The sequence below is a fragment of the Amphiprion ocellaris genome, chromosome 1, assembly GCF_022539595.1.
Source record: "Amphiprion ocellaris isolate individual 3 ecotype Okinawa chromosome 1, ASM2253959v1, whole genome shotgun sequence".
NCBI classification, from domain to species: Eukaryota; Metazoa; Chordata; class Actinopteri; family Pomacentridae; genus Amphiprion; species Amphiprion ocellaris.
Genome location: NC_072766.1, coordinates 43,686,557 through 43,706,690, shown reverse-complemented (window position 1 = coordinate 43,706,690; position 20,134 = coordinate 43,686,557). Strand labels below are relative to the sequence as shown.

The window sequence follows — 20,134 nt, the reverse complement described above, 5'->3', positions numbered from 1 at the left end:
TGATCCCCTGATCCTGATCCCGATCCTGATCCTGATCCTGATCCTGATCCTGGTCCTCCTCATCATCCTGGTCCAGATCCTGATCCCAATCCTGATGCTGGTCCTGATCCTGATCCTGATGCTGGTCCTGATCCTGATCCTGGTCCTCGTCGTCGTCCTGGTCCTGATCCTGGTCCTTGTCATCGTCCTGGTCCAGATCCTGATCCTGGTCCTGATCCTGATCCTGGTTCTGATCTTCTGCTGTATTTCAGGGGTGATCCGTCATGTTGGAGACGCCCTGAAGGACCACTCATCTAAGTCCAGAGGTAAAGTCTGCGCTATCGGCATCGCACCGTGGGGCATCGTGGAGAACAAAGAAGATCTGGTCGGCAGAGATGTAAGACCACCAGCCTGACCCAGACTAAGACCTTAACCATGGTATCTGGAAGACCCTCCTGTGACCTCCAGACTCCCCTCTGTGTTTCAGGTGACCCGGTCCTACCAGACCATGTCCAACCCGCTCAGCAAGCTGTCAGTCCTGAACGGGAGCCACTCCCACTTCATCCTGTCCGACAACGGGACCAGCGGGAAGTACGGCGCCGAGGTCCGCCTCCGCCGGCAGCTGGAGAAACACATCGCTCTGCAGAAGATCAACACACGTGAGTCACAACAATGTGACCTGCCCAGACAGCCAATCAGTGCTAGCGTTCAGACCGGTCCAGGTAAACGATCATGTGACCTGTGGGTTTCCCTTTGTCATCCTATGCCTGGAGCAGTCTGTAAGGCAGGGATAGCAAAGGGAGGCTCAGCCGTCACCTCTCACCGCCAAGGAGCCGTCAGAACCCTGACCCAGATTCAAATTTTTATTTATTTTTTTATTCATTGATGGACAGTTAGTAGTTGGGAATAACACACCACCTTACAATCTTTAATTGCAATAGCACCACCTGTTAATTTCTATCCCTGTTCATCCTGTTCATCCTGTTTGTCCTGTTCGTCCTGTCCAGTCTTTGTTTCCCCCACACATCACTGAGGTGTAGCACTGCCCTCCCTGGCTCATAATAGGGAATTCTAATAAAGAATATCTGCTTAGCTTTCAGGGAGGGCTGGTGATGGTCACACACATGCACTAAATATTAAAATATTTGGCTGCAAGACTAAAATATGCATCAATCTCATACATTGTTGACTCCCCTTTTGTGGAGTTAAACAATGAGAACAAATGCAGACAAAAAAAAAAAAAAAGGACCCAGACCGCCAAGACCACCAGAACCACCAAAAAACAACAGGCTGACCCAGACCGACAAGACCGCCAGAACCCACCAAAAAACCACAGGGTGACCCAGACCAGCAAGACTGTCAGAACCCCGACCCAGACCGCCAGGACCGCCAAAACCACCAGAACCCACCAAAAAAACACAGGCTTACCCAGAACCTGACAACCAGAACCCACCCAACAGACCCAGACCACCAAAACCACCAGAACCCAATAAACAAACCACAGGCTGACCCAGTCCACTCTAAGGATCCAGATCCAGAAACTATCAAGCACTGGGCACCATGCCAAAGACTTCTGTGGAGGTTAATGACCTCTGACTGCAGCATAAAGTCAACAGAATCTCTTAGTTCTGTTCAGTTAATCTAATCGGAGATAAACAGTTCCTTCAACATGATGTTTGGCTTTTCCATTTTTTACTGAAGATATCAATTGAAGTTTGTTGTTTTTTGTTGTTTTTTTTTCTGTCAGTGAGGATTTACTGTCGTCACTAAAAAACTAAGTTTAAAGTTAAAGGAGAATTCTGTCTTCACCTAAATACTGGTTCTAGTTCAGGAACTCTCTGCTGGTCTAACTGGAGATTTTAAGGCAGCGTTCTTATAAATACACGGATGTTCATTTCTGCACTGTGTGGAAAACAAACTGGATAAAGTCTCTGAAACAGTTTTCTGTTCTCCAGAGCTTCAGTAAGAATCTTTTTCAGGATTCAGAACAAAGTGAAGAAGAACCAGCAGCACCGACAGTTCCCAGAGAACATTTCTAACTCAGAACCATCAGAGCTAAAAGGTAACTGCTAATGTGTGCTAAGCTAGGCTAAACCATGTGACCGTGCTGCTGTTTCTCCAGGTTTGGGCCAGGGCGTCCCGGTGGTCTGTCTGATCGTGGAGGGAGGTCCCAACGTCATCACCATCGTCCTGGAGAGTCTGAGGGAGGAGCCTCCGGTCCCGGTGGTGGTCTGTGATGGCAGCGGCCGAGCTTCAGACATCCTCTCATTCGCTCACAGATACTGTGAGGAGGACGGGTGAGGAAACATCAGCTGGTCAACAGGTTCAGGGTGATTGAACAGACTCACCTGTTCACCTGATCAGTGTCAGATGATAAACTAAACTTTATTCCCTCACAGAAATTCCCCTTCTAGACCTCTTGATTAGTGGTACTATGACTCCTTGTAGACCTCCTGATTAGTGGTACAATGACTCCTTCTAGACCTCCTGATTAGTGGTACAATGACTCCTTCTAGACCTCCTGATTAGTGGAACTATGACTCCTTCTAGACCTCCTGATTAGTGGTTCTATGACTCCTCCTAGACCTCCTGATTAGTGGAACTATGACTCCTTCTAGACCTCCTGATTAGTGGTTCTATGACTCCTTCTAGACCTACTGATTAGTGGAACTATGACTCCTTCTAGACCTCCTAATTAGTGGTTCTATGACTCCTTCTAGACCTCCTGATTAGTGGAACTATGACTCCTTCTAGACCTCCTGATTAGTGGTTCTATGGCTCCTTCTAGACCTACTGATTAGTGGTACTATGACTCCTTCTAGACCTCCTGATCAGTGGTACTATGACTCCTTCTAGACCTCCTGATTAGTGGAACTATGACTCCATCTAGACCTCCTGCTCAGTGGTACTATGACTCCTTGTAGACCTCCTGATTCCTGCTGACTCTGTGCTTCACTGGTTTTTATTGGCTCACTGATCTTCCTGGATCTTTTTCCATCTTTGTTGAGTCTCTCAGATGTGTCTCTTCCTCTGTTCAGTTCTTCTCCATGTGGAGCCATGAAGCAGACATAGATAGACCCAGTCCAAAAGTCCAGGACTGAGAACGTTCTGCTGTTCTCAGTTCATTTTAGAACCATGTTCATCAGTTTCTTAATTAAAATGTTTGTTTCTGTTCATCAGAGGAAATGTTCTGCTGTTCTAAACAGAAATAATGCAGATGTTTAGCAGTGATTTTAGATCTCCACAGAGCTGCTGATGATCCTGTCTGATGATATGATGGACTACATTCACGTGTCTTTCAGTTCACTCATCATATCATCATTTCCCTTCAATCATTTTTACTGTGATCTGAAAATATTCCAGCTTAAATTATAATATATGAATGCTTTAATCTCTAAAGTGTCTGACTGTAATCTAGTGATAGAACAGATTTAATCTTTAGCTATTCTGACTTTAATTAGTTGAAACTAATCATTTTAATCTGGAATATTTCATTTAATTGTTTATTTTATTCAGCAGCAACACGAAAGTTCTTCCAGTTTCTGCAGCTGAGAGGAGACCACTGAGAACCTGTAACTGTGTGGTTTGTTGACCATCTGCTTCTCCTGCTGGTCCTCAGGGTGGTGAGCGACAGCGTCAAAGACCAGCTGCTGGTCACCATCCAGAAGACCTTCAACTACAGCCGAGGCCAGGCCCAGCAGCTGTTCCTCATGGTGATGGAGTGCATGAAGAAGAGAGCTCTGGTAGGAGGAACCCGTAGAGATGCTGCTCATCACCCCTCGTCCCGTCATCCATCCACTTCCTGTTTGTGTCACATTAAAGCTGTCAGACTGAAGGGAGAAGATATCAGCTCATGGTTCCACTCATCAGCCCCTCATGAATTCATAAACAAATCACATTTATTCAGTTTTTACTTTTTGTGGAAGATATTATTAAAATGTTTTATTGATGATATTTGTGACATCTTATCCAAATACTGTTGAGGTATTTATGAATATTTATCTGTTATTGCATTTTTTCAATGTTTTATTGTTTATTTGGGGATTTTTATAATTCTTTTTGGCAGTTTCAAACCTTTAACTGATGTATTTGATATTTTTTCAGACATTTAATACATTTTTAAGTAATGTATTTTGTGATAATTTCTGAAGTTTTTGGGCATTTTAAAAGTTTCAAAGTTTATTTCTCTAATCCTTTCCAACAGCCCAAAGGGTGACCAAAGAGCTAGAAAATAACTTAAAACAGGACAATCACTCACACCTACGGGCAGATTTAGAATAATCAGTTAACCTCAGCAGGTTTCTGGACTGGGAGGAAACCCACCATGGCCAGGGGAGAACATGGAGACTCCATGCAGAAATAAGATTTTATTACATTTTATTATTTATGTTATTTTATTGATAAAACAATTTTTTCCATATACTAATATTTTTGAAAACAATAATTGTTATTTTTCTGATTTTTTTTTACGTCATAGGAATATTTTAATAAATTTTATTTTAAATTTCATTGTATTATTTTAATTTTCTCTTACAGTTTTTTAGATGATGTATTTTGATATTTTTCCAGACATTTTTTCTGTGTTTTTTTGAGTTTTTTGAATCAATAAATTGATCATTAATCTTGATTATTGATGAACTGAACGCTGCTGAACAGGTTTTATTCTGGCCTCCAGTGTTAATCATTTCCTCTTATTTTTAATGATCAGCTGTTTTCTGTGGGGATGTATAAGTTCTGACTCTTTAGAATCAAACCTCTTAGTTCCACTAGTGGAGGTCTGAAGGAACATCTGCATGAACCAGCAGGAACCCTCCAGTTGGACCTCCTGGTTCCACGGCTGCAGAATTGAACATTAACATAATGACGAAGGTTTTACCTTAAACCTGCAGCACTTAGCAGAGATTGTTCTGTGACCCTCCAGCATTTATTTAATCCCACAATCCTCGGCTTCTTCCGGAGAACAGCTGCAGCAGCAGACTGCCGTAAATTTAGAAACATCTCAGCATCAATTCACTTAAACCGATCTGCAGTCAGATTAAAGCACTCAGCTGGTCTGAATAAATGACCCATAAGAACAGCAGGAACAGGTCCACTCTCACTGATGACCTCCAGAACCAAGAACCTGCTCAGAACCACAGGAACCTGCAGGAACACACTGGACATCAGAGAACCAGACTCCAGAAGAACCAGAACCAGAACAAACACAGAACAACAATCAGAAGACCATCAGAACAAGCAGACGGGACGTTCTGACCCAGTTTATTTAGTCCTGATCCGATCCGAGTCATTAATGTCCGATAGCTGAAACAGCACCACAGTGTGGTTCTGGAATAAACACATTTAGAACATCAGAGTTACTGAAACTAATCCAGTGGTTCTGTTTGAAGCTAGATGTCTGTGAAATGCAGCAAGAACAAAACTGGATTCAAATCAATTCAAATAACTTTAATTGTCCCCAAGGGGCAATTTAAAGGGACATTAAGGCAGCTTAAAAAGGACAACCAGGCAAGACACACAGTTACACACAAAATAACACAACACCGTCTGGTCCTGAAGGTTCTGTAGCTGGAACCTTGATGGAAAGATCCAGGACAACTCGGTCTAGATGTAGCACTAGAGGGTAGATGTAGTACTAGAGGGTAAATGTAGTACTAGAGGATAAATGTAGTATTAGAGGGTAAATCTAGTATTAGAGGGCAAATGTAGTATTAGATGGTAAATGTAGTACTAGATGGTAGGATGTACTGCAGTAAACCTGTTTTCTCTCCATGATGTCAGTAAATGCAGATCAGCTGTAGTACCTGGTTGTTCCAGCAGGTGCAGCCTCTTCCTGTTTAATCCTGTAGAGACCAGAAGAGGTTAAAGCAGAGAGCATTGTGGGAGTTTAGCAGCAACGGGCACCATGACAAAGACTAATGAGGAGGTTCATGACCTCTAACTAGAACTCAAATGTTGTAAGATGAATTGTTTCATGGTTTCAGTTCTCAGGATCTTTGCTGCTGCTGTGGTTTTGTGTAGATCAGTGTTGTCTGTGTGTTTGTGTAGATCACAGTGTTGTTTGTTCTTGTAGATAAGTGTTGTTTGTTTGTGTAGATCACAGTGTTCAGGATGGGCTCAGAGGGACAGCAGGACATTGAGATGTCCATCCTCACAGCTCTGCTCAAAGGTAACATTCAGCCAGGACAGTATGATGTAATGCTGCTGTTTTTGTTGTTGTCATTTATGTTTTTGTTGTGGTTGATGTTGTTGTTGATATTGATGTTTATGTTGTTGATGATGTTGATGTTGTTGATGTTAATTTTGATGTTGCTGTTGATGCGGATGACGCTAATGTGGATGATGTTGCTCATGGTGTCCATGTTGCTGATGTCAATGATATTGTTGCTGTTGTTGCCATTGTTGATGATGTTGTTTATGTTTTTGGTGCTGTTGCTGTTGATGTTGATATTATGATGATGTTGTTGATGTTGTTGTTGTTGATAATGTTTGTTTTCAGGTACAAATGCGTCGGCGTCTGATCAGCTGAGTTTGGCTCTGGCCTGGAACAGAGTGGACATTGCTCGCAGTCAGATCTTTGTGTACGGACACCACTGGCCTGTGAGTTCACTGTGGAACATCTGTCAATCAATCAGTCCACTAATCCATCAATCAGTCCATCAATCTATCAATCCATCAATCAATCAGTCCATCAATCCATCCATCAATCAGTGTGTAGACTATGTGTGAGAAGTTCCTGCTGTTGGTTCTAAGAGATTCTCAGCTGTATCTGTGTGTGGATTATTGATCCTGTGATCAATAACTCTGATTGATTATGTCTCTCCCAGCCTGTCAGTATTTCACCGGCTGATCGCCCTAAAAGCCCGGCGGCCCAGAGGCCAGCAGCAGGAGGGGCAGCAGGGAAAGGAAAAGCCCGGGGCAAGAAGGGCAAAGGGAGCAAAGCCAAACCAGAACCACCTGAAGAGACCGACCCACGAAAACTGGAGCTGCTTAGCTGGGTGAGGAACTAGAACCAGAACCAGAATCTTAACCAGAACCAGAATCTGAACCAGAACAAGAATCTGAACCAAAACCAGAATCAGATCCAGAACCAAAAGCTGAACCAGAATCTGAATCTGTACCAGAACCAAAGATAACAGGATTAAAAAAAATTAGAGACACAACAAAAACAATAGAAAACTGAGTTCAGAAATCAGAGATGATGATAATGATGATGGTGGTGGTGATGATGATGATGAAGGTGTGTTCTGGTCACCAGGTGAACTCTCTGGAACAGGCCATGATGGATGCTCTGGTGTTGGACCGGGTTGACTTTGTGAAGCTGCTGATTGAGAACGGAGTGAACATCCATCACTTCCTCACCATTCCCCGGCTGGAGGAGCTCTACAACACGGTGAGGATGAGGAGGATGAAGAGGATGAAGGTAGAGGAGCTCTACAACATGGTGAGGATGAGGAGGATGAAGGTAGAGGAGCTCTCCAATACAGTGAGGATGAGGAGGATGAAGAGAATGAAGGTAGAGGAGCTCTACAACATGGTGAGGATGAGGAGGATGAAGGTAGGGGAGCTCTACAACACGGTGAGGATGAGGAGGATGAAGGTAAGGGAACTCTACAACACGGTGAGGATGAAGAGGATGAAGGTAGGGGAACTCTGCAACACGGTGAGGATGAGGAGGATGAAGATGATGAAGGTAGAGGAGCTTTCCAACACGGTGAGGATGAGGAGGATGAAGGTAGAGGAGCTCTACAACATGGTGAGGATGAAGAGGATGAAGGTAGAGGAGCTCTACAACACGGTGAGGATGAGGACGATGAGGATGAAGGTAAAGGAGCTCTACAACATGGTGAGGATGAGGAGGATGATGAGGATGAAGATGATGATGAAGGTGTAGTTCCTGCTGTGTGGAGCTCTATCGCCCCCTGCTAGTGACATCTGGACACTGCAGCTGTATTCACGTTCTAGAGAAACGTTCTTCTGGTTGAGATAGAAGTTCTGTTGGTGGAACATGAAGGAGGATCCAGAGTCTCATTAATGAAGTTTCTTCTGCTGCAGAAACTCCATCAGCTCCTCTTTAATAAAAGATCCAGAAATCATGAACACACAAACAGAAATAATCAATAATTACTGCACAACAATCCAAGAGTCTCACTAAAGGAAACTCATTTAACAGCTGCAGAAGTTTCACCAACAGAACGTGTGATTCAGCAGAACTCCAGAGAACTCTGAGGGTCATCATCCTTCATACCTGGAGAGAAGGTCAATAAATCCATGAAGTTCCTGAGAATCTGATACTGACCCTGAGACAATTTAAGGGAAATCAGAGGAGATTCAGAAGATGAATCATCTGTCAGATGTTCTGGATGTTCAGGATCCAGCAGAGCTACAGAGTCCAACCTTCAAATGATGCCTGTAGTTATGGATCCAACAAACTGCTCCTCTAAAAACCTTCAGAATAAAAGTTTAAACTCTGAACAGACATGAACTGAACATCACACATTAATGTTAAACTGGAGATCATGTTTGGGTTCAACTACAAGATATGAATAATAATTAATAAATAAAACATTCAGCAGCAGTAATATGTCAACATGTCTCACAACATTTTTTTGTTTTTCAGATTAAAACACTTGTTTACAATAATAATAATAATAATAATAATAATAATAATAATAATAATAATAATAATAATAATAAAGTAGTTTAGTTAAAGCTCAGCAGCTGGTTGTATTGATTATCGATTATTGATTATAGCTGGTTGTAGGGATTATTGATTACAGCTAGTTGTATTGATTATTGATTACAGCTGGTTGTATTGATTATTGATTACAGCTGGTTGTATTGATAAGGATCAGATGAAGCTCAGATTTGATTAAACTTTTTTTTATGAAACCTTTGACGTGGGGAAGCTGAACTTTCACAGACATCTTTAAAAGCTCTGCTCTGTAAACATTCCAGTGAGCTGAACTTGAGGCTGACTGCTGCAGATCTTCTCACCTGGAAGGTTCAGGACCTTCATCTCAGGTTAACTGAACTACCTTGAGGAGTTCTCCTGCTCCTCACAGGATGAACCTGAATGTCTCTGAATGAAGCAGATAAATCTGAGCAGAACAAAAGCTTTCAGCTTTAATCTCTGTGTTCTCAGGGATCTGCAGCTTAGTGTCCATCAGCTGCTTCTTCTGCTGCCGCTGATCTTAATCTGCTGCTCTAAAACAACACACCATCATCAGATTACTGCTCTCTGCTGTCCAGCCTCTAGTCAGTCTGTTAATGTGTGGGCAAACAGTCAGGGATCACAGCAGACCTCCATCTTCACCTCCATCTCCTCTGTGGTTTGTTTCTGCAGAAGCTTGGACCGGCCAACACGCTGCACTTCGTGGTCCGAGATGTCAAGAAGGTGAGAACTGAGCTCCTGAAGCTGGTTGTTGAGAGAAAGCTGCTTCATAAACTGCCCAAAACAAGAAACCCTTCATACCTGCTGCACTGAGTCCTTTAAGTCCTAAGTTCTCCAGATGTTCTGTTCTCCATCCAGCATGAAGCCATGAAGCTGCATCCTGTTAATCTGTTGTTAGATATGAGGCTCTAGACTGATCAGAAGTCTGAACCAACCCTGTGTTTAAACCTCTCTGCCTTTCAGGGGAACCTTCCTCCAGATTACCAGATCACACTGATCGACATCGGGCTGGTGCTGGAGCTCCTGATGGGCGGAGCTTACCGCTGCAACTACACCAGGAAGACCTTCAGGACGCTTTACAACAACCTGTACGGCCTCAAAAGAGTGGGTCGACCCGCAAACAACATGCCAGAACCTCTGACCGCTCAGTCCGGTTTAATTTTCAGACTGTTAGATCTGAGGGAACATCTAGAGATGAACCCACCTCCATCTCTCCATCAGTACAGTCTTTAATCAGTGTGTCTTCTGTCTTACAGCCCAAAGCCCTGAAGCTCCTTGGCATGGAGGTACGTAGGAGTTTCTGTCATTTTAACTGCAGGCGATCTGTTCTAAAAGGAACCTTTTCTGACCGGTTCTGGTCCGGTTCCTGCAGGACGATGAGCCCCGACCCAAAGGAAAGGGAAAGAAGAACAAGAAGAAGGAGGAGGAGGTGGACATCGACGTGGACGACCCCGAGGTCAGCCGGTTCCAGTACCCCTTCCACGAGCTCATGGTGTGGGCGGTGCTGATGAAACGCCAGAAGATGGCACTGTTCCTGTGGCAGCGTGGTGAGGAGGCCATGGCCAAAGCTCTGGTGGCCTGTAAGCTCTACAAGGCCATGGCCCACGAGTCGTCCCAGAGCGAGCTGGTAGACGACATCTACCAGGACCTGGAGAACAACTCCAAGTGAGTCCGGGACCATTGTGGGAGTTTAGCAGCAACAGGCACCATGACAAAGACTAATGAGGAGGTTAATGACCTCAGATGTTCCACCTTTAAATTGTAGGAGCTCCAGTAGAAACCAGCCAGACCTCTCTGGAAGACATTTTAAGAAACATCTTCCAGAGAAGTCCAGCTGGTTTCTACTGGAGCTCCTACCATCACCGGGGCCTGGATGAGTTTAGCTAGTGAATGGGGCACCATGACAAAGACTCCTGAGGAGGCTAATGACCTCCAACCAGAGCTCATAATGACCAGATTATCAGTTTCAACCTGGACAAAGTTTCTAGAGCTGACTGACTGATGGAACCAAACAGGTTTCTGTGGTGGTTCATCATGAAATATTTCTCTACCAGCAGGTGGAAAAATGTCTGCCAACGATTAATCAGTTATTGATTGATAATGTTAATGTTCCCATTTATCAGAAGAAAATTATTGGCAGTTTGTATCATGAATCAGTATGAAAGTTCAATTAATACTAAACTGTACCAAATAAATCCAGGAGGGTAACGGCTGAATGTACCTGAGAACGCTGGAAGCACCAGTGGAAGGTTAGTGTGGAGTTCTGGTTTAAACCAGTGACACCAGTGAAAGGTTCGTGTGGAGTTCTGGTTTAATCTGAGTTCAGGTCCAGATCCGATTGAAGCAGGTGGTTCTGAAGCACTGGGAGGTCTGAGTCCGCTTAGATCTACATCCAGGTCTCCCATTTTAAGGATCTGAACACTCTAAGAACTGTGAGGTTCTTGAATTTGTCCTGATGGTGGTGCTGCTGTGTCTCTGCAGGGAGTTCGGTCAGTTGGCCTACGAGCTGCTGGACCAGTCGTACAAACACGACGAGCAGGTGGCGATGAAGCTGCTGACCTACGAGCTGAAGAACTGGAGTAACTCCACCTGCCTGAAGCTGGCCGTCGCCGCCAAACACCGAGACTTCATCGCCCACACCTGCAGCCAGATGCTGCTGACCGACATGTGGATGGGCTGTCTGAGGATGGGCAAGAGCAACAGTCTGAAGGTAGCACAATGCTCTTCTCAGGGTGGAGAGATGAAGTCAGACAGTAGAAGCTTCTCACTCAGATCATCAGCATGAAGGTGAAGTTCAGATCTGAATAAACCATCGAGTTAAGTCCTGTCAAACCTTCTGCAGGTGATCTTAGGGATCGTCTTCCCTCCTGCCATCCTGCTCCTGGACTTCCGTCTCGGAGATGAAGCTTCACATCATTCATCCAAAGACAGTGAAGACGTTAAAGCTAAAGACGATGACAAATCCAACAAGGTATGAAACCAGCAGCAGGTTGTTCAGGTCAGACTGGAGCCGTTTGAGTAACCAGGAGTCTGTTTCAGGATGCCGTCTCCAACGTGGACTCTATGTCACGGAAAGGAGATGAAGAGGAGAACCAGAAGACTCACCGCAAGAGGATTCCCATTGGGAGGAAGATCTACGAGTTCTACAATGCTCCGTTCACCAAGTTCTGGTTCAACACGGTGGGTTCCCTTCACTGTAGTGGTTCTTGAATGTTCCTCAGCTTCACAGTAACTAGTAGTCTCACCATGAAGGTTCCTCAGCTTTATGATGACTAGTAGTCTCTTCATGAAGATTCCTCAGCCTCACGGTGACTAGTAGTCTCTACATGAAGGTTCCTCAGCTTCACGGTGACTAGTAGTCTCTCCGTGAAGGTTCCTCAGCTTCACAGTGACTAGTAGTCTCTCCATGAAGGTTCCTCAGCTTCACAGTGACTAGTAGTCTCTCCATGAAGGTTCCTCAGCTTCACAGTGACTAGTAGTTCCAGATATTAGTGTAAATATCAGAGCTGCAGTGATCAGTCAGATATCTGATGAGTTCATCCTCCACCTGCTTCCATGAACTATTCATCAGTTTGAATCATCTTTAATGAAACTGTTCTCTGACTGCAGCTTCTTCACAGTGAAGATCTTCTGGTTTCTGTCCTCTATGGCAGTGAACTGAAGATCTTTAGACCAGACAGCTGATCAGCTAATGTAAAAAATAACCACAGAGGAGATAAAATTAACACATAACCAGACCTGCTGGTGTTCTGCTGGTGTTTGGAGTTCTGGTCTGCAGGAGGAACCCTGCTTCAGCTGTTTATTTTTTTATCACATCTCTGAACATCATTGTGACCAATCAGGGCTCTGGGATCCACTTCAGTCAGAAGAACAGCTGCCCTCTGAGTGGATGTTGGTCCAGCAGAGATCTGAGCAGTATCACTAGTGTACAGTTGTTGCCCCTGTTCTGTGTAGGGGCCGTTGAATTGCCCCCGGGGGGCAAATTGAACTGAACTGAATGAATGTTTGCGGCTGCGGAGGATCAGCAGGTAGAAACAGGAGCATCTCATCAGAGCTCCTTTATTCTGGAAGTTAGATCTCCTAGAACTTGTTCCTCAGCTGCTCTGACATGGAGGTAAAACAGCTGCCAGATGTTTGGAATAAGCTCCTCCCACTGGCTGCAGCATCAGAGTTTAAATCAGGTTTAGTCCCTGACTTAGAGACAACAACAAGTAAATATCATTCTATCTGCTGTATAAGTATCAGAGATGGTGTTCCAACAAACACTAAGATTTTCACCCAGAGCTCACCTGAGTTCAGGTGAAAGCTGCCGTGTTGTCTGTACCATGTGACCTGAGCAGCAGCTCACCTGTGTCTGTCAGATCTCCTACCTGGTGTACTTGATGCTGTATAACTACATCATCCTGGTGAAGATGGAGCGCTGGCCGTCCCTGCAGGAGTGGATTGTCATCTCCTACATCATCACCCTGGGCCTGGAGAAAGTCCGACAGGTAGCACACCTGTGTGAATCTCCCACACCTGAGCAGTCGATCATGTAGATATTGTACTGATGCTGTTATAACTTGTATGTTGGTGGAACGTTTCTGCTGTTTGGCTCTTTAACCGTCCTGCTGTGGTCAGATCCTGATGTCAGAACCTGGGAAGCTGAAGCAGAAGATCAACGTGTGGTTGGAGGACTACTGGAACATCACCGACCTGGTGGCCATTTGGGTGTTCCTGCTGGGCCTCCTGCTGCGGCTGCAGAATCACCCCTACATGGGCTATGGACGCGTCATCTACTGCGTGGACATCATCTTCTGGTACATCCGAGTCCTCGACATCTTCGGAGTCAACAAGTACCTGGGTCCCTACGTCATGATGATCGGCAAGATGGTAGGACACCACGCATGGACATTACTGCTGTAGCTGCAGGTACAGGTACCAGTACCTCAGAGTACCTCAGAGTACCTCAGAGGACCTCAGAGTAAAGATACCAGTACCTCAGAGTACAGGTACCAGTACCTCAGAGTACAGGTACCAGTACCTCAGAGGTACAGGTACCAGTACCTTAGAGTACAGGTACCAGTACCTCAGAGTACTTCAGAGGACCTCAGAGGACCTCAGAGTACAGGTACCAGTACCTCAGAGTACAGGTACCGGTACCTCAGAGTTTAGGAACCAGTACCTCAGAGTACAGGTACCAGTACCTCAGAGTACTTCAGAGTACCTCAGAATACCTCAGAGTACAGGTACCAGTACCTCAGAGTACTTCAAAGTACCTCAGAGTACCTCAGAGTAGAGGCACCAGTACCTCAGAGTACAGGTACCAGTACCTCAGAGTACAAGTGAGCACCTCATAGAACAGGTGACTACCCTGAAGTACAGGACAGTACAGGTGCAAGTACTCTGAGGTACCAGTACCTCAGAGTACCTTAGAGTACAGATACAAGTACTTTGAGGTACTTGCACCTGTACTGTCCTCTAATTTTCTCTAATGTTTCTACTGTCCTCTAATGTCCTCTAATATCTCTACTGTCCTCTACTGTCCTCCACTATCCTCCCTGTCTCCGTCCCTGTGTCCGTCCAGATGATCGACATGCTGTACTTCGTGGTCATCATGTTGGTGGTTCTGATGAGCTTCGGCGTCGCTCGCCAGGCAATTCTTCACCCAGACGAGGAACCGACCTGGCGTCTGGCCCGGAACATCTTCTACATGCCGTACTGGATGATCTACGGAGAGGTGTTCGCCGACTCCATAGACCGTAAGACTAGGGTCCATAGTAAGACACCTGTCTGTCCTCCTCACTGTCCGCATTGTCCTCACCTATCCTCACTGTCCTCACCTTCCATAGCCCGTAAGACTAGGATCCATACTAAGACACCTGTCTATCCTCCTCACCTGTACTCAACTGTCCTCATCCTCCATAGACCTAAGACTAGGGTCCATAGTAAGACGCCTGTCTGTCCTGATCCTCATCTGTCCTCACCTGTCCTCATCCTCCATAGACCTAAGACTAGGGTCCATAGTAAGACACCTGTCTGTCTCCTGCTGTGATTGGTTGATTCCGTCTTTGTCTCCTGCTCTAATTGGTTGATTCTGTCTCCTGCTCTGATTGGTTGATTCTGTCTCTGTCTGTTTCCTGCTCTGATTGGTTGGTTCTTTCTCCTTCTCTGATTGGTTGGTTCTATCTTTGTCTCCTGCTCTGATTGGTTGTTTTTGTCTCCTGCTCTGATTGGTTGATTCTGTCTCCTGCTCTGATTGGTTGATTCTGTCTCCTGCTCTGATTGGTTGATTCTGTCTCTGTCTCCTTCTCTGATTGGTTGGTTCTGTCTTTGTCTCCTGCTCTGATTGGTTGGTTCTGTCTCTATCTGTCTGGTTCCTGCTCTGATTGGTTGATTCTGTCTCTGTCTCCTTCTCTGATTGGTTGGTTCTGTCTTTGTCTCCTGCTCTGATTGGTTGGTTCTGTCTCTATCTGTCTGGTTCCTGCTCTGATTGGTTGGTTCTTTCTCCTTCTCTTATGGTCGGTTCTGCTTCCTGTCTCCTGCTGCTGGTGGACAGTTTATGCGATGGAGATCAACCGTGAGTATCTGAGTCTAGTGAGAACATCAGGTTCATGATCATTTTCTCAGTACTGCATTCCATGAGTAGAAGTACTCTGTTACAGTACAAGTACCACAGAGTAGGAACACTGTGTCCTGTTTTACTTCACAGAACTTCTTAGAACTTCATCAGTCCAGCAGATAGACACTTAGGATGAACAACCTGCAGCAGTTTAATGTCAGAGGAAAGACCTGGAAACATCCATAGTTTACATACATTATATATCATCCTTTCTCCTTATTTAATCAGATCACCGGTAAAAACTTGTGCTTCTGCTACCAGCAATGATGTGGCTGTAATTTAAAACTCCTCTGACTAATTCATCCCACCCAATATCGTTTCATTTGAAGTTGTTGAACTCAGAAAGACAAAAACTGTTTTTATTTTTGGCCTCAACATTTAGAAATGAAACCTGCTGTGTTTCTGAGCTGTAACGTTTAAGAGCTCCAGTCTGGTTCTTCGTTCAGTCTTCATGACAGACAGATGTGTGGACTAACTGTGAACACGTGTGTCTCAGCTCCGTGTGGAGACAACATGTATGATGAAGATGGGAAGAAGCTTCCTCCCTGCATCCCTGGAGCCTGGCTGACCCCTGCCATCATGGCCTGCTACCTGCTGGTGGCCAACATCCTGCTGGTCAACCTGCTGATCGCCGTCTTCAAGTCAGTCTGATCCCAGAACAGCTCAGAGTTAAACCGTCAGTGATCTGCTGCAGGAAACTGAAAGAATGAGGAGGAGAAGGAGATGAGAACACTGAGCAGAAAAAGACTGAAGTAAAATAAGAGCAGAAATATTGAGGACAGTGAACAAAAGGTTAGGAAGTAAAAAAAGTTGAATGGAAGAACAGCTAGAGTCTGATTAAACATCAACCCTCAGAACCTGTTGGTAGGTTCCACAGACTTATTGTCTTTACAGGACAAACCCTGAATGGATCGAGTGTTCTGTACATTCCACAGAAAAGTTCATAAATCTGAACTTGAAGTCCTGACATTGAATTAACATTGCTTTATAATAAAAACACTCCAAAAATAAAACATCTGCAGCTGATTCTGTGGAGCCAGAACCTCCTCTTGGTTCTGGTTCTCCAGGACTGACTCAGCTGAGACCAAAACATTCAGAGAGTTTCAGGTTGAACTGCAGGCAGTGTTTCCTCAGAGAGAATAAAATAAACGCAGCAGAAACAGAGAACAGAGGAGCAGGTTGTTGGAGATCCATCCAGCATGGAGGATCATGTTCTACAGATAATGAGCAGAGAAGAGAGGAAACATGGAGATAGAAAAACGTCTACAGAATGAGGAGACAATACGACCAGAAAATGACAAAACAAAACCTAAAATGACCAAAATAAGACAGTAAATGATGCAAGCGAGACACAAAACATCTACTGGATGATGAGATGGTAGGAGAAACCAACTGGAGGTTCTGGAAGACGTTTCTAGAAACGTCTTCTAGAAGCTTCTATCATCTCCAGGACCTGGATGACTGAGAACCTCCACAGAAGTCTGAGGAGACAACATTAGTTCAGAGTTTAATATCTGAGGAGACATGGTGGTTCCTGGTTTTTATGTTTTTATAAATAAAAAAAAAACCAAAGAGATTCTACTTTGTTCTGGTTTCTGACTGACAGAAGACATCTGAGTTCTCTCTCCTTCTTCATGATGTTCTGGTTCCTCAGAGCTGCAGGACTTTAGATGAAACATGAACCTTTAGAGAGTTAAAACAATCCAGGAGCCAAAAACATCCAGAAACTGTTTGGAGTTCAGATAGTTAAAGAGTTTTAATAGTTAAATGAAACAGAAATCTACCAATGATCAGAGATCTTCCATTAGGAGGGGGGTGTCAGAGAACCCAGGTGCAGGGAAACCACAATCAACTCTCTACAAAAAGTTCACAATAAACAAAAGGGAGGAAATCTACAAAACTAACACAGAACCAACTAACTAACCAGAAGGGGTACTCTCAAGATTGGGGAGACAGGCTTGGGGAAAAGCAGAGTCCAAATATGACTGAGGCAGACATGAAGCAAAAACAAGAACTGAGAGAAATCCAGGCGACAAACAGAGTCCAAGCGGGGAAATCTAGGAGTCCATTTAGGAAACAGCGTCTACATGGAGGCATCAGTCTTTATGATCCAGCAAGGTGTGACTGAATGAGCTGAGCTTTATACTGCAACAGGTGATTGTGAACAGGTGTCCTGACTGAGCTGATTACTGCAGCTGACACTCATTGCAGTAATCAGCAGGTAGCAGAATGCAGCCAGGTGAAGCAGGGAGAGCAGGAGGGAGAGAGACAGGAGGGAGAGAGACAGGAGGGAGAGATAACAGACAGACAGAGGGAGCCAACGAGACAGATCAAAACAGATAGATACAGAGAGAACAGGAGGAAGAAGGAGAGAAACTGGGGCTGGAACAGGGATCATGACAGTCTCCTCAGACTCTGAACAACTGATTTATGATGAACTGAGACAGATGAGTAGATAGTGATGAACAAAATTGTTCAGATGTGCAGCAGAGACTCAGACCTTCTGCTCTTCCTCCACAGCAACACCTTCTTCGAAGTGAAGTCCATCTCGAACCAGGTGTGGAAGTTCCAGCGTTATCAGCTGATCATGACCTTCCACGACCGACCCATCCTGCCTCCCCCCCTTATCGTCTTCCCCCACATCTACATCGTCCTGAAGAGGCTCTGCTGCCGCTGCCAACGGAGGCCGGAGGGCGAGCATGACGACCGGGAGAGACGCCTCCGTAAGTCTGGATCCATCAGCTGGGTTCTCCTGGGTTCTGTTTGGAGCCTGAACCTGTAGATGTTCTAAAGTAGTGACTGACTGATGGATCATCAGAAGATAAACTGATGTTCAGAGGAGAAAATATCCACTTCCTGTTCAGGATTGCTGGACATTTAGATGATACAGGAGAGAACTGTTTGTTCTGATCCTGAACATCTCCAGTGGAGGTGAAACCAACAGAAATAATCTGAAATGATCCTCCAAGAATCAGGTTCCTTTAATCACGTTATTGGCAGATTTATGAACCAATCAGCAGGCAACATTAATAGAAACTACAGTAATTATTATAAACTATATATAAACCTAAATGGGTCCAGAACTGGAGAACATTGTACATCCCAGCCATCAGATTTCCAATAATCCACGAAGATAATCCTAAAACATGCAGTAGTTGTGTAAATGTTCTTGTCCTGAGACCAAAGCTAAAAAAAAACTAGGAGAAAAGAATATTTGAAAATATTTTAAGTACCAAATAAGTCCGGAGTTCCCCTAAAGTGCCATGACGTTTTTGTCATTTTGTGTGTTATTTTTGCCATTTTCTGTCTCGTTCTTGTTGTTTTCTGTCTCGTTTTTGTTGTTTTCTGTGTTGTTTTTTCCATTTCCATCACATTTATTCCTCTTCATTAATCTGGCTTATTGCTGCACGCTGCAGGTCCCACCACGTCTCTGAGTCTCTGAGGTTCTCCAGAACCAGAACCAGTGCCTCTAACTTCTGTTTCCTAACCAGAGCTGGTGCTGAACGCCGAAGAGCTCAAGAGTCTCCATGAGTTTGAGGAGCAGTGTGTGGAGGAATACTTCAGAGAGAAGGACGACGAGAAGCAGTCGTCCAACAACGAGCGGATCAGAGTCACGTCTGAGAGGTGAGGAGGGCTCGCCATGGCAATGGGGCTTCACGTGTTGAAGTTTAGAACGTGTGACAGAGCTTTAGAACATGTGATGGAGCTTTAGAACATGTGATGGAGCTTTAGAACCTGCAGATGTTCATGACTTCATGAAACCACTGACGTAGAATTTAAACTGCTTGTCAGATGTGTTTTTATCCTAAACTCCAGCTGCTGATGTTGATGTTCTGGTTCTTCCATCAGGGTGGAGAACATGTTCATGTATCTGGAGGTGTTTTTATTGTTTCTCACTGATGTTCTGGTTCCTTCGTCAGGGTGGAGAACATGTTCATGTATCTGGAGGTGTTTTTATTGTTTCTAACTGATGTTCTGGTTCCTTTGTCAGGGTGGAGAACATGTTCATGTATCTGGAGGTGTTTTTATTGTTTCTCACTGATGTTCTGGTTCCTTCGTCAGGGTGGAGAACATGTTCATGTATCTGGAGGTGTTTTTATTGTTTCTAACTGATGTTCTGGTTCCTTTGTCAGGGTGGAGAACATGTTCATGTATCTGGAGGTGTTTTTATTGTTTCTAACTGATGTTCTGGTTCCTCCGTCAGGGTGGAGAACATGTTCATGCGTCTGGAGGAGGTGAATGAGAGGGAGCACTCCATGAAGGCCTCCCTGCAGACCGTGGACCTCCGCCTGTCTCAGCTGGAGGAGTTCTCTGGCCGGATGATAAATGCCGTGGAGAAGCTGGCTGGCGTGGACCGGGCTGAGCTGGTCCGGTCCCACTCCAGAGCATCCTCCATGTGTGACCCCACCTCCCTGCTGCGTCACGGCAGTGTCAACAGTGCCGACGGCTACAGCCTGTACCGGTACCAGCTGGACCATGAAGACCGGACCTCCATGACCGGAGACCTGGACGGACCTGACAAGAAGGTCCAGCTGAGCCCAGAGAGACGAGGAGGTGAAGGAGGTGGTGCAGCAGGTAGGACGCCTCACCACAGGTCACATGACCAGGTGTTAGAGGGGCGGAGCTACTGTGAGGCTTCAGCTTCAACTCTGCCTCTGATTGGCTGTCAGTTTACCCCACCGCCCACTTCCCCTCTCAGGTAGCACCATCCTGAAAAACACCTGGAAGGTGAAAAACATCCCTCTGGTTGAAGAACACGTTCCAGCTGAATAGTGATGTTCACCTTCGTTCTTGTCTCTGTCCAGAACCTGAACTTTACTGTCCTCAGAGTCTCTGATCCTTCAGAAGAATCCTGGTCCTGATCAGCTGTTCTCCTGTAGTTT

General features: G+C 45.0%; 1 protein-coding gene across 2 annotated transcripts in view; it reads left to right on the top strand.

The window, feature by feature from the left end:
* Window positions 1-20,134, top strand: part of LOC111567952 (transient receptor potential cation channel subfamily M member 1-like) — a 33,082-nt gene that overhangs the window by 9,733 nt on the left and 3,215 nt on the right. For both annotated transcript variants that reach the window (XM_035947734.2, XM_055012582.1), the window contains exons 5-27: window positions 252-376; window positions 467-638; window positions 2,102-2,276; window positions 3,599-3,722; window positions 6,073-6,145; window positions 6,476-6,576; window positions 6,804-6,974; window positions 7,235-7,369; window positions 9,323-9,373; window positions 9,614-9,754; window positions 9,907-9,936; window positions 10,023-10,315; window positions 11,132-11,360; window positions 11,493-11,621; window positions 11,690-11,830; window positions 13,012-13,140; window positions 13,271-13,522; window positions 14,217-14,391; window positions 15,189-15,209; window positions 15,748-15,892; window positions 17,772-17,974; window positions 18,743-18,875; window positions 19,456-19,826. In XM_035947734.2, coding sequence (XP_035803627.1) covers window positions 252-376; window positions 467-638; window positions 2,102-2,276; window positions 3,599-3,722; window positions 6,073-6,145; window positions 6,476-6,576; window positions 6,804-6,974; window positions 7,235-7,369; window positions 9,323-9,373; window positions 9,614-9,754; window positions 9,907-9,936; window positions 10,023-10,315; window positions 11,132-11,360; window positions 11,493-11,621; window positions 11,690-11,830; window positions 13,012-13,140; window positions 13,271-13,522; window positions 14,217-14,391; window positions 15,189-15,209; window positions 15,748-15,892; window positions 17,772-17,974; window positions 18,743-18,875; window positions 19,456-19,826 — 3,519 coding nt within the window. The remainder of the gene's footprint in view (window positions 1-251; window positions 377-466; window positions 639-2,101; window positions 2,277-3,598; window positions 3,723-6,072; window positions 6,146-6,475; window positions 6,577-6,803; window positions 6,975-7,234; window positions 7,370-9,322; window positions 9,374-9,613; window positions 9,755-9,906; window positions 9,937-10,022; window positions 10,316-11,131; window positions 11,361-11,492; window positions 11,622-11,689; window positions 11,831-13,011; window positions 13,141-13,270; window positions 13,523-14,216; window positions 14,392-15,188; window positions 15,210-15,747; window positions 15,893-17,771; window positions 17,975-18,742; window positions 18,876-19,455; window positions 19,827-20,134) is intronic.